Source organism: Botrytis porri, assembly GCF_014898465.1.
Source record: "Botrytis porri strain MUCL 3234 chromosome Unknown BPOR_009, whole genome shotgun sequence".
Taxonomy (NCBI): Eukaryota; Fungi; Ascomycota; class Leotiomycetes; order Helotiales; family Sclerotiniaceae; genus Botrytis; species Botrytis porri.
In genome coordinates, this window is record NW_024066083.1 from 932,792 (window position 1) to 946,212 (window position 13,421).

The 13,421-nt window shown below is 44.7% G+C and overlaps 4 protein-coding genes across 4 annotated transcripts; 3 read left to right on the forward strand and 1 right to left on the reverse strand.

Moving 5' to 3' along the window:
- Window positions 1-287: 287 nt before the first annotated feature.
- EAF01_007100 (uncharacterized protein) lies at window positions 288-6,454 on the forward strand. The gene is made up of 4 exons (XM_038915354.1): window positions 288-1,417; window positions 1,537-1,651; window positions 1,699-4,542; window positions 4,599-6,454. The coding sequence occupies exons 1-4, from the start codon at window positions 1,149-1,151 to the stop codon at window positions 6,021-6,023; spliced, it is 4,653 nt and encodes a 1,550-aa protein (XP_038768992.1). The 5' UTR covers window positions 288-1,148; the 3' UTR covers window positions 6,024-6,454.
- Window positions 6,455-7,398: 944 nt separating this feature from the next.
- EAF01_007101 (uncharacterized protein) lies at window positions 7,399-9,169 on the forward strand (the record flags this gene model as incomplete). The annotated part of the gene is made up of 3 exons (XM_038915355.1): window positions 7,399-8,037; window positions 8,092-8,355; window positions 8,414-9,169. 3 exons carry the CDS (start codon window positions 7,399-7,401, stop codon window positions 9,167-9,169), a joined length of 1,659 nt encoding a protein of 552 aa, XP_038768993.1.
- A 938-nt stretch (window positions 9,170-10,107) lies between these two features.
- Window positions 10,108-12,406, reverse strand: EAF01_007102 (uncharacterized protein). The gene is made up of 2 exons (XM_038915356.1): window positions 12,252-12,406; window positions 10,108-12,182 (listed from the first exon to the last, which is right to left on the reverse strand). Exons 1-2 carry the CDS (start codon window positions 12,340-12,342, stop codon window positions 10,501-10,503), a joined length of 1,773 nt encoding a protein of 590 aa, XP_038768994.1. The 5' UTR covers window positions 12,343-12,406; the 3' UTR covers window positions 10,108-10,500.
- Window positions 12,407-12,647: 241 nt separating this feature from the next.
- On the forward strand, window positions 12,648-13,277 carry EAF01_007103 (uncharacterized protein; the record flags this gene model as incomplete). Its single annotated transcript, XM_038915357.1, has 3 exons — window positions 12,648-12,679; window positions 12,768-13,190; window positions 13,241-13,277. 3 exons carry the CDS (start codon window positions 12,648-12,650, stop codon window positions 13,275-13,277), a joined length of 492 nt encoding a protein of 163 aa, XP_038768995.1.
- Window positions 13,278-13,421: the final 144 nt, after the last annotated feature.

Consider the following 13,421-nt stretch of genomic DNA (forward strand, 5'->3'; position numbering starts at 1 on the left):
ATCTTCTTTGGCACACTGTACATTTAAAATATGCACACCCACACCCATACACACACATCTTAAGCAACCCTACTAAAAGTGACTAGTATATCAAGCATATCAAGCATATCAAGCATTAAATTGACACTAAAAAATTATAACCCTGCACCATCGAATTTAGCGTAGTCATTTCCAGCCCAGCTTCGGTATCACTTCTTTGCCCTTGCTATTTCACTTACATTTTACCTCCGCCCACAACTTTGAACTCGTCCATCCCATCCCATCCCATCCCATCATACATACATACACATACATCCTAAACAACTTCTTCACAAAACAATACACGCGGACAACTCTCAACATACATGGACTGAGAGCAAAATATGTCCAATTAATTTTTATACTTCTTTTATCCGAAAGGAAGTTCCAAAACGAGAGGGATATTCAAATACATACACAATAATCCATTATCGCATCATCATTCATATACTACCTGCCTACCCTACCCTACCCTACTTGATAGTATTTGATTCACTCCAAACGCTACTCACCTAGGTATCGAATGAATAGTCAGCTAGTCGATTTATTAATCAAATCAATTCATTGATTCACCGAATGTGCTGGCTTTCTAGAGCACCTAAACGCAGTCAACCTCGAGAAAATTAATTCCTCCTCCCTCGAACCTTTTTTACTTTACTCAACACACACACATACACATCTACCTCGTTACAGCCTCATCCTTCGACGTCCAAAGTACTTGTGATTCCTTCTTGATCTTTCCGCCGTTCCCCATTCGATATCTAATATTCGATTCTTGTACACTTCAGAGTGCGTCGCAAACGAAGGCACTATTTCCAATAAGGACTTTTCATGGGACACAAGGTCTAGCTCTATTCGAATGTAACTGTGGCAGCCTGCAGCCATTTTACGGCTCGCCGCCTATTGTCAGCAATCTATAGGACTTTTAACTTCCCCCGCCTGGTGCCAAAAGCAACAACAGGTTCAATTTCACAACCTTCTTCAACCAGTATCGTGTACTCTCCACCATACTTGGGCTATACACGCGCTATATTTATTCCGCCCTTCGATCTTGGGTTGGCGGTCTGATTCAAATTCCAAGTCGGTCCTCCTCTAAGTAGGAGAGTGGCCTTGCCACACCGAATCCCAAGATGGCCTCAAATTTTCCACAAATGGGTGGTGCAGGCCAGATGATGCCACAGCAACAACAACAGCAGCAGCAGCAACATCAGCAGCAGCAGCAGCAGCAGCAACAACAACAACAACAACAACAACAGGCTCATATGCAAATGCATCCAAATCGACAACCCCAGCAATTAAATCATATTATCTTTCAGAAAATTCAGCAACAAGGACCACCACCATCAGGATGGCAACAAATAGTGTCGAGTCAAGAACGTATGGCAGTCGTATTCAATATGTAAGTTGTTTTCACTTCTCGAAATTTCAGCCTCGGTGATTTGTGTATCAGAACGACCTTCAAACATGCGTTATAGACAGTACGTGAATCTTGGACAATTGATACTAACTTCTATGCAGAATTGGTGCTTTACGACTTCTTTCTCAAGGTCAAAACACACCTCAGCACATGTTTAAGCTTCTCGACATTGCCCTTGGCTTCGAGAAAGAAGCATTTCTGAGCTCACCCGATAAAGTACTAATTCATGTCAACGATTGAAGGCTCACAGCTAACGAATTTAGGTTTCCTACAAAAATAAAATGGCCGAGAAGCAGCGTGATTTACAGCAAGCTCGAATGCAATCCCAGCAAACTATGCAACAACAAGTTAACTCACAAGCCCAAGCCCAAGCCCAAGCTCAAGCTCAAGCTCAAGCACAGCAGCAGCAACAGCAGCAGATGATGATGAATCAAAATGGCATGCAAGGCCAAATTCCGAGAAACATTCCTCAGCAACCTCCCCAACAAGGCTTTCAACATCTTCAACACCAGATGCAAGCGTCGCCTCTACCCCCCCAGCAACCTCAGCCCATGCAAAATGGCCTGCCAAACGATACCATCCCACAGAATATGCCTCAGAATCCACAGTTGCAAGCAAATGGCATGCCAAATCAAATTCAGCACGGAGCTGGCAGACCCATGAATGGCCAGCCACAATTACAACCGACACCGACGCCAAACGAGATGCAGGAAATGAATCGAGAAGCCATCAGAATGTGCAGCGAAGCATCGGAAAACGATAAGATTAACATCCGGAACACCTTGAGGGCAAAAATGACTCCACAGCAACTCCAATCGCAGGAACAGAGTGGAGCAGACATCGCGTTTCTATGGTATCGCCAGCAACTTATGAATAGATGGCGTCATCGTCACTTGCCGATAGGGCAAGGACAACACCCTACACTTCCACAGCACCCACAAAATGGTTCTGCAACGGCTCCAGCCATGCAGCAACAGCGATCCATGAACCCAAGTCCAATGAATGGTCAATCGCAACCCCCTACAACCATGGGCGGGGGTCCAGACTATAATTCTTTCTTGGGCAACATGGAAAACTTAATCGGCCAACAGCAGCAAGCAGGGGTCTTGGCTCAGGAAGCAGGTCAAGTTGTTGTACCTGTCAGTGCGCCAAGGAACAACACTCCTCAACCTAATGTTACAATGCCAGGCCAAGCGATCAACATGAGCGAACAACGTTCGGCTGCAAATCCCATGGCGAGAACGCAGGCCCAACAAGTCCAAATGTTTAATGCTCAACAGTCACAGAGGTTTCAGCAGGCACAGCAGGCACAGCAGGCACAAGCTCGTGCAAATGCGGCCGCTAAGGCACAGATGGGACTGCAATGTCAACCTGGGGGAATGGGTCCGGGAAACATGCAATCACAACAGAGCCCTGCCATGAATACGCTCAACGCTCCTATGAGAACGCCATCTCAGCAGATGGGCCACCCCGAGGCCGGTGGAATGATGCACAATGCACCATTTGGCCAGTCACTGGACCCACGCTTCGCGAATCAAAGGATGTTTGGTAATTCCATGAATCAATTCAACCCCGCAATGTTGCGAGATATGGGCCCAGAACAACGCCAACACTTCTCAAACTTGCCGCCTGACAAGATGAGCGAATTTGCGAAAAATTGGCAGGCTCGGCAGCAGCAGAATCCAATGCAACAGGCACCACAAATGGCGATCCAAGGAAATAACAATCCACTCCGTCAAGGACAACCTGGACCACCGTCTGCACAACTCTTGCAACAGCAACATGCACTAAGTCAATTCATGATGACACACCCTGGACAGCGACCCCCTGCGTCATTGTTGAACAATTTGACTGCGCAACAACAGCAGCTGATCGTACAACAACAAATGGCTCAGAATGCAGCAATGCAGCCCCGGCCTGGAAACATAACTACAGATCATGGCAGACTGGTGCAACAGATGGACAATATGGATATCCCTGCACAATTCCTCGCTAACAATCAAATGTTGCAAGGAATTCCTCCAGAGGTGAAGAAGTGGGGTCAACTGAAACAATGGGTTAGCTCGACTCCCACAATGCCACCACAGGCACTTGACTCCGTGAAGAACGCACAAAAGATGCACCTAATGCAGCTTGGTCAAGCGAGACGAGCCGCTCAACAGCAGCTCAACCCAATGGCCACGCAGACTCCAGCCGCAGGTCAGAACGCAATGCCCATGGCACCTCAAAGAATGTCGGCTCCTGTTGCCCAAATGGGCCAGAATCCTACTCAAATGCCTATGGGAATGAATATGGGTCCTGGACCAATGCGACAGTTCACACCCCAGGATATTGCGAACCTTCGCAATCACCCAAGTGGTAAACTTCTTGCCGCCACTGATGACCAACTCCGACATATCCTGATGCAAAATCATATGCAACGTCGTCAAATGGCAGCAAGTATGGCGCAGACGAATGGTCAACAGATTCCACCAAACGCGATGCAGGGACTGCCGAACTCCGCTCAAATGACGACTCCACAGCAACCATCTGGACAAATGCCACAACAGAAGCCAGCAACTTCGGCTCCAGAACCTGCAGGTACACCCATTCCTACACCTGCTAATCGCCCCCGGCCTGCACCAAACAACAAGCCAGCAGCCGCACAGAACTCGTCACCTGCTCAACCCTCCAAGAATAATCTGAAACGAGCTAGTAGCGATGATGTTGTAGAAGTGCCAAATCCCAATGGACAACAGGGCCCAGCGCCAGTGCCACAGCAGAGAAATATGACCAGGCTCACACCAGAACAGATAGCCAAACTCGATCCAGAGCAAAAGAAAGCCTATGAGGCTACTCTACGCAGAATGTTCAACGCAAGGCAGCAGCCACCAAGCAACCCTGAGGTGGAAATGATTACCAGGAAATTTAAAGAATTTGCTGCCGAAGAAGAAAAGGCTTACAACGATAACCCACCCGGTGAAATTTTTATGGATGAGGAGTCGAAGCAAAGCATGCGCAAGGCCTTGGAACCTATGCCTGCTCATCTTAACAACGTCTCAAAGGCAATGTTAAGGTGGTACCAACAGACTCGTGATGATTCTCGAGCTAAATTATTTTTCCGTGCTGTAAGTTTTGAACCCGGCTGATCCACATGTTAATGAATGACGCTAACCTCTTTCAGCGATGTCGTTTAACGAAGCAATTCAAAGACCCCGCTACTATGAGGGAGCTCAAAGATACTTTTTCGATGAGGCCCGCCGATGTGGAGCAAGCTAAAACGTTTCTCAATACAATGGTAATGGATATCGTCAATAAAAATCCAATGTTTAAGAAGAATGGTGGATCGTCAGATCCTCAAGGTACATCAGCTAATCCATCTGGTGTATCAACGGGTCAAACTTCGGAGGCAGGCGTGCCTCTTAATGCTGCTAATTTACAACAACAGCAGCAGCAGTTGCTCAAGATGAACCACCAAAGGTCGAATAGCCGCGGCTCACAACCCCCAGCAGCCCCCACGTCAGCCCAGCCACCGTTTCCATTTGGAGCTTCGTCTCCTCATGGTCAGCCTACATACCCTGGGAAGCCTCCTGCTTTCACTCCGGAAAAACTCCACATTCCAGCGCGTAAGAAGCAGAAGCCAAACGGAACACCAGGCCAAGGTCAAGGTACTCCGGGATCGACATCCTCGCCCCAGATCACCAAAGTTCCCTCACCAGAGGTCAAGCGTCAACAAATTCCAGAGCCGAAAATCCCGACCAAGCCAACCTGGCCATGTAATGACGAGGTTTGTGAACGCCAAAATACTGGATTCGAAAGTCAAGAGGAGCTTGCTCGTCATACTCAAGTGGAGCATAGGCTACCGATGCAAAACCCACAGAAGTTTGCTGAGGATCACCTCCGACCAGTTCTAGGTCTGGATTCCCAAAACCAATCAAATACAGCAATGGCGACTACGGATGCAGCTACACCATTCAAGCAAGGTCAGACACCGAAGGTTGAGACTCCCACTCCATCTGCTTCAGCTGCTACACCTATGAATCGTCAGAATTCAACGAATTTACAGGGTGGCATGATGCAAGGTAAAGTCAAGCACCAGTCTGGTTTGGTTACAGATACAGCCAAGTCCCAGAAAGGCACGAACAAGGATGAAGCGAATGCACCAGCTCAAGAAGTCAACTCAGATCCTTGGGCGAATGCTACAATCGATCCTAATGAGCTTGTCCGCGCTTTCCAACCATTCGAAGGTGGCGCTGGCGGGGCCATCTCCGATGTGAATAATTATCGGTCCATCACACCAAATGATACTCCGGAATCGAGTAAGGACGGTGTATCGGAGCCCACTAGTGATATCTCTGAAGGGGTCAACTTGGACATTGCCTTGGATATGTTTGATGAGCCATGGTTTCCGTTTGGACTCGGTGATACTGATGCTCTTGTGGAAAACCATACTAACACCTATGACGCAAATTTTGATGATGGCTTGACCATGTTTGATGATATGGAGTTTGCCAACGCTCCACAAACATGGGATGATATGGATGGCAAAGTAAATTTTAATGAACCCTTTCAATTCAACATAGATGAGCATTATTCGATGGATATCTAGTTGAGTGAATAGGGTTGTATCACGGTTTTTGGAGGGCGTTTTTCTGGTGGGAAGGGTTTACAGGATATTTTGGAAAATCAATGAGATGATATACCAATGAAAAGCACGGCGTCTTAGGATAAGACTACTAGGAGGGAAGGATAGGATATTCACCTAGTACTTTTGTTTTTAGCAGGGCGTTCAGTGGGGGCGAAGAATGTTCCTTCACTGGAATAAGCTTTTGGTTATTATTACATATCATGATTATAATGGGCCTTCTTGCACAAATATATATTATTATTGCCCGGTCTATCTTCTCGGTTGAGAGAATGGGGGCAACGGAATCGGGAGCATGAGTTAGGTACATTTGTTTTAAATCCGATTTGGATTATACATGCTGTAATTAATTTTGATTGCAGTTTAAGCGACTAAAAGAATTGATTTTTATATATATTTGAATGTTTATATATGTGTGTGTGTGTGTGTCTGTTTCGTTTTCATTGACACAACCTAATTTTAAAATGCAGTATAGATCTTTTCCAATCATGCTTTGTACTTTTCATTGAAGCGTCAAGGTTCTGATTTAGATCCCTGCAAGACCCTGATCTTCAAGGCACGATGTGCATTTGCAATGGGTGGCCAGGTCCAGGTAGTTTTTTTAAGGTTGACGGGCCGCAATCGCTTTAGGGGTCAGAGCCTCAAAGGGTGGAAGGGTGGAAGGGTTGAAATTTAAAAGGGATCCCAGCTTGATATGGTTGGTTATTGCGTGGCGCCTTGTTAAAGACCCTGTTATGCCTGGCCTGTGAGATGACATTTTGGATGGGTTAGTGTGTGTGTGTATGTGTGTATGTGTGTGTGAATAACCCCCGTCTACCCTGTAGAGATGAGATGAGACTAGCACGTGATGAATCGCTCATGCTCGCATGGTACAGTATGTGACTCTGTGAGAGTTCGGCTAGCCCCTCATTTTTTAAATGAAGGCGGTCGGTCTATCAGAAAGTGGCAGAATTATCATAAAAGTTGGCCAAGAATCGCGTCTTGAGAGATGAGAGATCCCACATTATATCAATAGACGCGATTCGAAAGTCTGATGAGAAAGAATGATTGAATATTTACTTGTATTTGTTCTTGAGTCTCAGCTGAATTTATACATCTGAAGTTATATTTCCTTCATAATCAATTCTTCTCGAGATTTGAGAAAAAGGTTTTATTTGTAAGTTAGTGGAGTGAACGCTGCTAAAAGTATGGCTGGGAGGTGTGGTAAATCGTGGATTAATAGATGTATTCAGGAAACTACAAACAACCACCAACGCGCTTTCCAAAATCCAAACTTTTATAGTTCACTATTCAGTCGATTGTTTACTTTACTTTGAAGTCATTCCCTTCACTTTTCACAATGACTTCACCAAAATCATCAACTACGCGTCGCGTCTTGGGGGATCTCAATATCAATACTTCTGTCACTGATAGCAATCATGAAGCCCTGGGATGGCTATGGCGAGATAAAAAGATTCAGAAAGTATTTTCTAGTAACCAGCGGACCTGCCCCGGAAACGTTCCACTTGACCCCTCGCAAGTGGTGGGAAATTCGACAACGAAATTACAGCGGGAAAATTGGGAGGAGACGAACACGAGTACGGGTTCCCGAGTTGCAAATATGGAAGGGGCAACGAATCAAGATAACGTTTATCAAGGCTTGGAGGCTACCACAATCAACGGCGTTGACATTTCAATTGCTGAGCGGGCCTCCTTGGTTAGCTCCAAGAGACGCTTGTCATGTCCTGTACAATCACAAGACGTTGTATCGAGCCGACCGGGAGAATCCCGTGCGAAGCGCCGCAGAATTGCACCATCATCGGGAAACTCTTCGCTGCTTGAAGAGTCTGGCGCAGGTGTGGGTTTGTTCCCGCAATCTACGTCGTTGCAACCCACATCGTCACCAGCCAGAGACCCAGGTCCGGAGGCGAAAGCGTGTGACGAGAGAGTTGGAATAACAGATGAGTCGAGTGATTTGGGGAGTGGCCAAGAACAAGAAGTATGTACTTGTTACCCGTTCTGGCAAATTTAGTTTACTAATATACATCTATAGATGTCACCAAGGACACTTCATAAACAGTTTTCCCCAAAACGCTCTTCCATATCTGCTTCTTCGTCATCATCTTTCCATTCCGTAGTAAACGCAGAAGACGCAGTTATCATCTGCAATAATTCCCAATCTACCGAAAGTATCATATCCAACAAATCATCTTTCACACCTACAACTATACCCACTGCTATACCCACTGCTATATCCACTCCAAGAACTTTCCGAACCTCTAAATCAAAATCTCTATCACGAGTAGAAATCCGTCAAGTTTGTTCCCTTTCCCTCTTGTGATTTATAAATAAAAAAGCTAACTCCACCTCTCTAGAAATCCCAAGCGCTACGTCTCCGTCTTTCCCTCGCCAACTATAAAGTAAAAACAAATCAAATCGATCTCCCTCTTTCACGTCTACAAGTGCGTTCTACATCACCAAAACTTCCTTCGCTTGCTCGTCTTCGCAGATATTCTTATGAGAAGAGCATGGGACGAACACCACTTCCTGGTGCGCCTAGTATGGACACTGGAAGAGAAGCAGTTCCATTTATTAAGATACAAGCTCCTGGTTCTGCAAATAAGAATGCAAGTGTATTTGTCCGAGAGAAACGAGCGGAGAGAGAGAATGGTGGTGAAAATATCAATATTCCTTCTAGTCCTCCTTTGCCCGCAAGAGAATTGGATTCATTATCGAGAAGAGATTCTGCTATTTCGTGCACTTCTTTTGGCTCCAACTCTCATTCGAATTCTGGTTCGAGCTCGGGCTTAGGCTCGGGTCATGCACATCCTCTTACTCCCATTCACAATACCACTTCCAAATTTAATTCCAAATCAAAAGAAAGTAACACAAAAATGATAATCAACATCGAGCAAGAAGTCGCAAGAAGGAAATACGAAATGATAGGTGGTAAGGAAAATATCAAAATGCAAAGAACCCCAATTTTGGAGAGACAAAAAATAGGACTTGCAAATCCACCGATGATTTTTGCGCAGCCGGAAGAGGAGAGGAATGCGTGTGAAAGGGAAAGAAGTCCGGAGTCATCGAGGAGAGCAGCGGATGGATTGGTGAGGTTGAAATTATTGAGATAGGGATGTTTGGGTTGTGCGATGGGGAGAGGCGAGCGAACGTGTTTACATGGGTGCAGGTTTGAGTGTGTGTTTCTTTTTCTTTCTTTCGGATTGGGCTGGGTTAGGTCGGGTAAGATAAACTTATGCATATGCAGATGCAGATGCAAACGCGTGTGGGGATGGGCACAAGGATTACATGGGCGTGAATGTGTAGCATCAATAGCAGTAGCGATTACAGCAATAAATAGCATTAAAGTAGGGTAGATGGGGTATATTATACTTGTATTTACATTTTCCTTTGTATGATTATAATACGATACAGGTGTACCTAGTACGTGATGGTAGGGTATGGCACTGAATAAATTTGATTCAACTAGATTGAATGGGAGGGTGGGTAGAAATTCAGCGAGCAATCAAATCAGTAGAAATTCTTTCGGTTATGGAAAGGGGTTATTTGTTGTAGGGGAGAGTGTATGTAGTGTAATATAGTATAATAAAAAATAGAAACAAAACCAGAATGAAATGGAATGGAAATGAATGAGACCGTTACAGAATATATGATTGATTAAAATAAAAGTGTCAAAGTTTGTGATTGAACAACGGATTGATTTATTGATTTGTTGATTGATCAGGTTGAAGTTTGTTTGTCGAAGATGTGAATAGGGGGGTGTGGCTAGGTGAGATGGCATACATATATGTATGTATTTATGTATGTATACACGAATTGATTGTACCTACTTTCTCTCTTTCCATGGGTGAAAAAGGAAATATAGGGATACACTACTATACGTGCGACTAAGCGACTCAGTAACTAACTAACTGTCAATAGACAATTCATCAAGCAAGCGAGGGGTAAAAGTCATGATGATATTGTAATTTGATTATTATGATCACATGTAACATGAATCATTCATTGTGTTTATTCATATTTGTATTCCTTCATAAGGTGGGTAGGTATCTATCTCTTGACTACCTCTCTTTTCTCCTCCAAGTCTGTTTTCGGTAGGAATGCAATGCAATACAGTACAGTACAACGCAATGTATAGTCCAGCTATAACGACATCGTAGAGACGTATGCAGCGCTTGCTATCTCTGATCCTTTTTTTCCCGTTTTATCCCTCACTAGATGAGGAAATCCTGCTCTGAATTTTCATTACTACCCCATTGCACTCCAAAAATTGTTCGACCCAGCGAAGAGAGCGCGCGTTTTTTGTGATTCGTTGTATTTAGCCACCGGATAGCTCTTTGCAATGTAAAATATCTCGACATTTTCAGGTTTGTATCTTCGACCTATCACAAGCCCGATGACTAAGCCAAGGTCGAAGGACTAGACCCTCATCAGATGACATCTATCAATCAATCAAACTCCTCATCTCTGCCTGATCTCGTGACCATTCTTGTGAGCCCCCAGGAATCTGCGATTCATCTCCACCAATCCAAAATCGTCCTCCCTCCAATACCTGTCTTTGAAAGTCCCAATCCAGATCTATTTCAGCAGCTACATCTGCGTTATCCCATCCGTTGATAGAGGGTGCTACGAAGGCTGCTGCTGATCCCGATGCTGATGCTTCAAGATTGAAGTTGGGCGTATGTAATGCCGGATCGATCAAATCCATTCCCATATCCAGAGCGCCCATATCCATCCCCGTACCATCATTCATGAAATCTAGACTTGGCAATTCTCCTCCATTATCTGTATAAGGGAAATGATCCATCATGCTCATATCGATATTTAGATTCATATCATTCTGACCGTCCATAAAACCGACATCCTGATGGTGAATTCTCATATGCTCATGAAAATCATAATCTCTCATGAATTTATGAGGACATCCCTGAACTACACAATCGATTGTTCTTCTGGCATCATAACCTGCTAATTCCTCAATCTCGGTTTGCTCGGGTGCCCTTCTCGCAGAACGTCTAGTTTGTGAATCAGTCTTTCGTCTACCCCTAGCATTCAAAACACTGGGTAAGCCGAGATGATGTGTTCGAACATGATCTTCAAGATTGACTTTCGAGACGAAATCTTTACCGCACGAATCGCTTCCATTCCAAGATGCGAGGTCGGGAGTTTGGGAAACATCAAATGTTCCGCAAATAAAACGCTGTCCATCATGTACAGTCCGCATGTGAACTTGTAGATTCGCTCTCTTGGTAAATGTCTTCGGGCAGCCTGGATATTCGCAAGGTATATTCTTACGTTCTTCAAGTGTAGTGCCCGAGTGTTGAGTTTCGATATGTTTTTGGAGCAATTGTTGACTAGAACATTTTCGATCACAGAACATACAAGTTGCATGTTCTTTCTTGATGTGTGCTTGTAATTTGGCATTCGTTGTGAAAGCCAACGGTACGGGTGTACCATCTTCATGGAATTTTCCTGGTACTGTACAGTCTTCGCATAGAAATGTAGCTGCTCCATGAGTTCTTTCCATATGCTTTTTGAGTCCACCTGAAGCATCAAATCCTGCTTTGCAAAGTTCATTCGTAATCGGATCGATATATGTGCATGGGAATGGAGCTAAATCGAGATGGTCGGAACGGATATGGCGTTGGAGTGTTTGATGTTTTCGAAACGTCTGATTGCAGGGAGGATATGATGTACATCTGAACCTTTCATGGCCTTCGTGAGCATCCTTGTGTCTTCTTAACCTCGTGGCCGTCAAGAAGCTTTTACTACACCCTTCCCAATCACACGTATATTCTCGTTCGTGAGTGTGAGATCCCTTGATATGTTGCTTCAAATGTTTTTCCTCGATATATGCCTTATCACACCCTTCGTATGAGCATATGAATGGTCTTTCATTTGCATGTGATCGTAGATGTGCTGCCAATCTTGCAGGTCGGTTAAATGTTTTTGTACATCCTTCGTAAGTACATTTGATCGTCTTATACTCAGAAGGGAATTTTTTGCCAGGTACAGGTGAAAATGGTGTATTCGGTGTATCTGCTGCTTCCATAGTATCTTCCTCCTCCTCAGAAATCAGATCTTGTTCCGGCTTGTATTCATTATCATTATCACCATCGAGTACGTCTGCCACATAGTGATCGTCAATCTCGAATTCCCAAATCGAATTGTAGACCAGGAACTATTTGCACTAACCTGGCAGAGAACTCGGGACATCAATTCGTAACCTTTTCGTAGAAAGCTCTAGAGAATCATCTCCTATTCTCTTTCTAGTATTTGTCGCCATTGCTGATTTCGGACGTTGTTGAATTGGCTTCAAAAATCCTCAATTCAAACGGCATCCATTACCTTATCCGAAATATTTCATAAAATTATTGTGGCTATCGCAAAGGTTCGAAATCTTGGCACACTAATGACTGAAAATGCGCTAAACCCAAACCTTAAATTATGTGGAGCTCGAATAATCGAGGCGCAAAGAAATCAGCCGCGCCAAATTTATTTTTGAGATTCTTCATCCATCACCGATTTATTAAATCTCCCGTCAACAAAGAAAACTCTCAACAACACCCTCATCAATTATCACACATCAAAATGTCTGACGACGAAGAGAACTACGATGGCGGGTGAGTTACCTTCTGCCTACATAGAACATACTCAGACTGTCCATTCGCAAAGCTTTCCTCCAAACCATAACTAACGCATCACCCCCAGTTTCTCCCCAGCCTACGATGAAGCCGAAGAGCCCGAGTATGATCCCGAGGGAATGGAAGACATGAACAATGTTTCCACCGGCGAGGTAGACGATGTCGCCGTATCGACCCAAAATCCCGATCAGCTCCTCACTACCGGCGAGCGTGGCGTCGTCACATCGGGAGATGTGCATGCTGCCAATCGAGCCAAAAGCAACATTGCACCCAAGGACAAGAAAATTCCAAAGGAGCAAAGAACTACCACACCCTACATGACCAAATACGAGCGTGCGCGTATCCTAGGCACTAGAGCCTTGCAAATCAGTATGAATGCGCCGATTTTGGTTGATCAGGAGGGTGAGACAGATCCATTACAAATTGCGATTAAGGAGTTGAGGGACAAGAAGATCCCGCTGATCGTTAGACGTTATATGCCCGATGGATGGTAGGTTTATTTTGATGATGAGTTATGGATTTCACTGATGATTTTGATAGGTACGAAGATTGGACTTGCGAGGAATTGCTGCAGTGAGAGATGATGGTGGTCATTTACTTGCATTTGTGGTAATACTTGCGGGGAGACGCATGGAGTGGGCGATTGGCGTATGACAGGCGTTTGCTTATATGTAATTGGAGATGATCTATTTTGAGAAATACACGGATAAAATTGACCTTG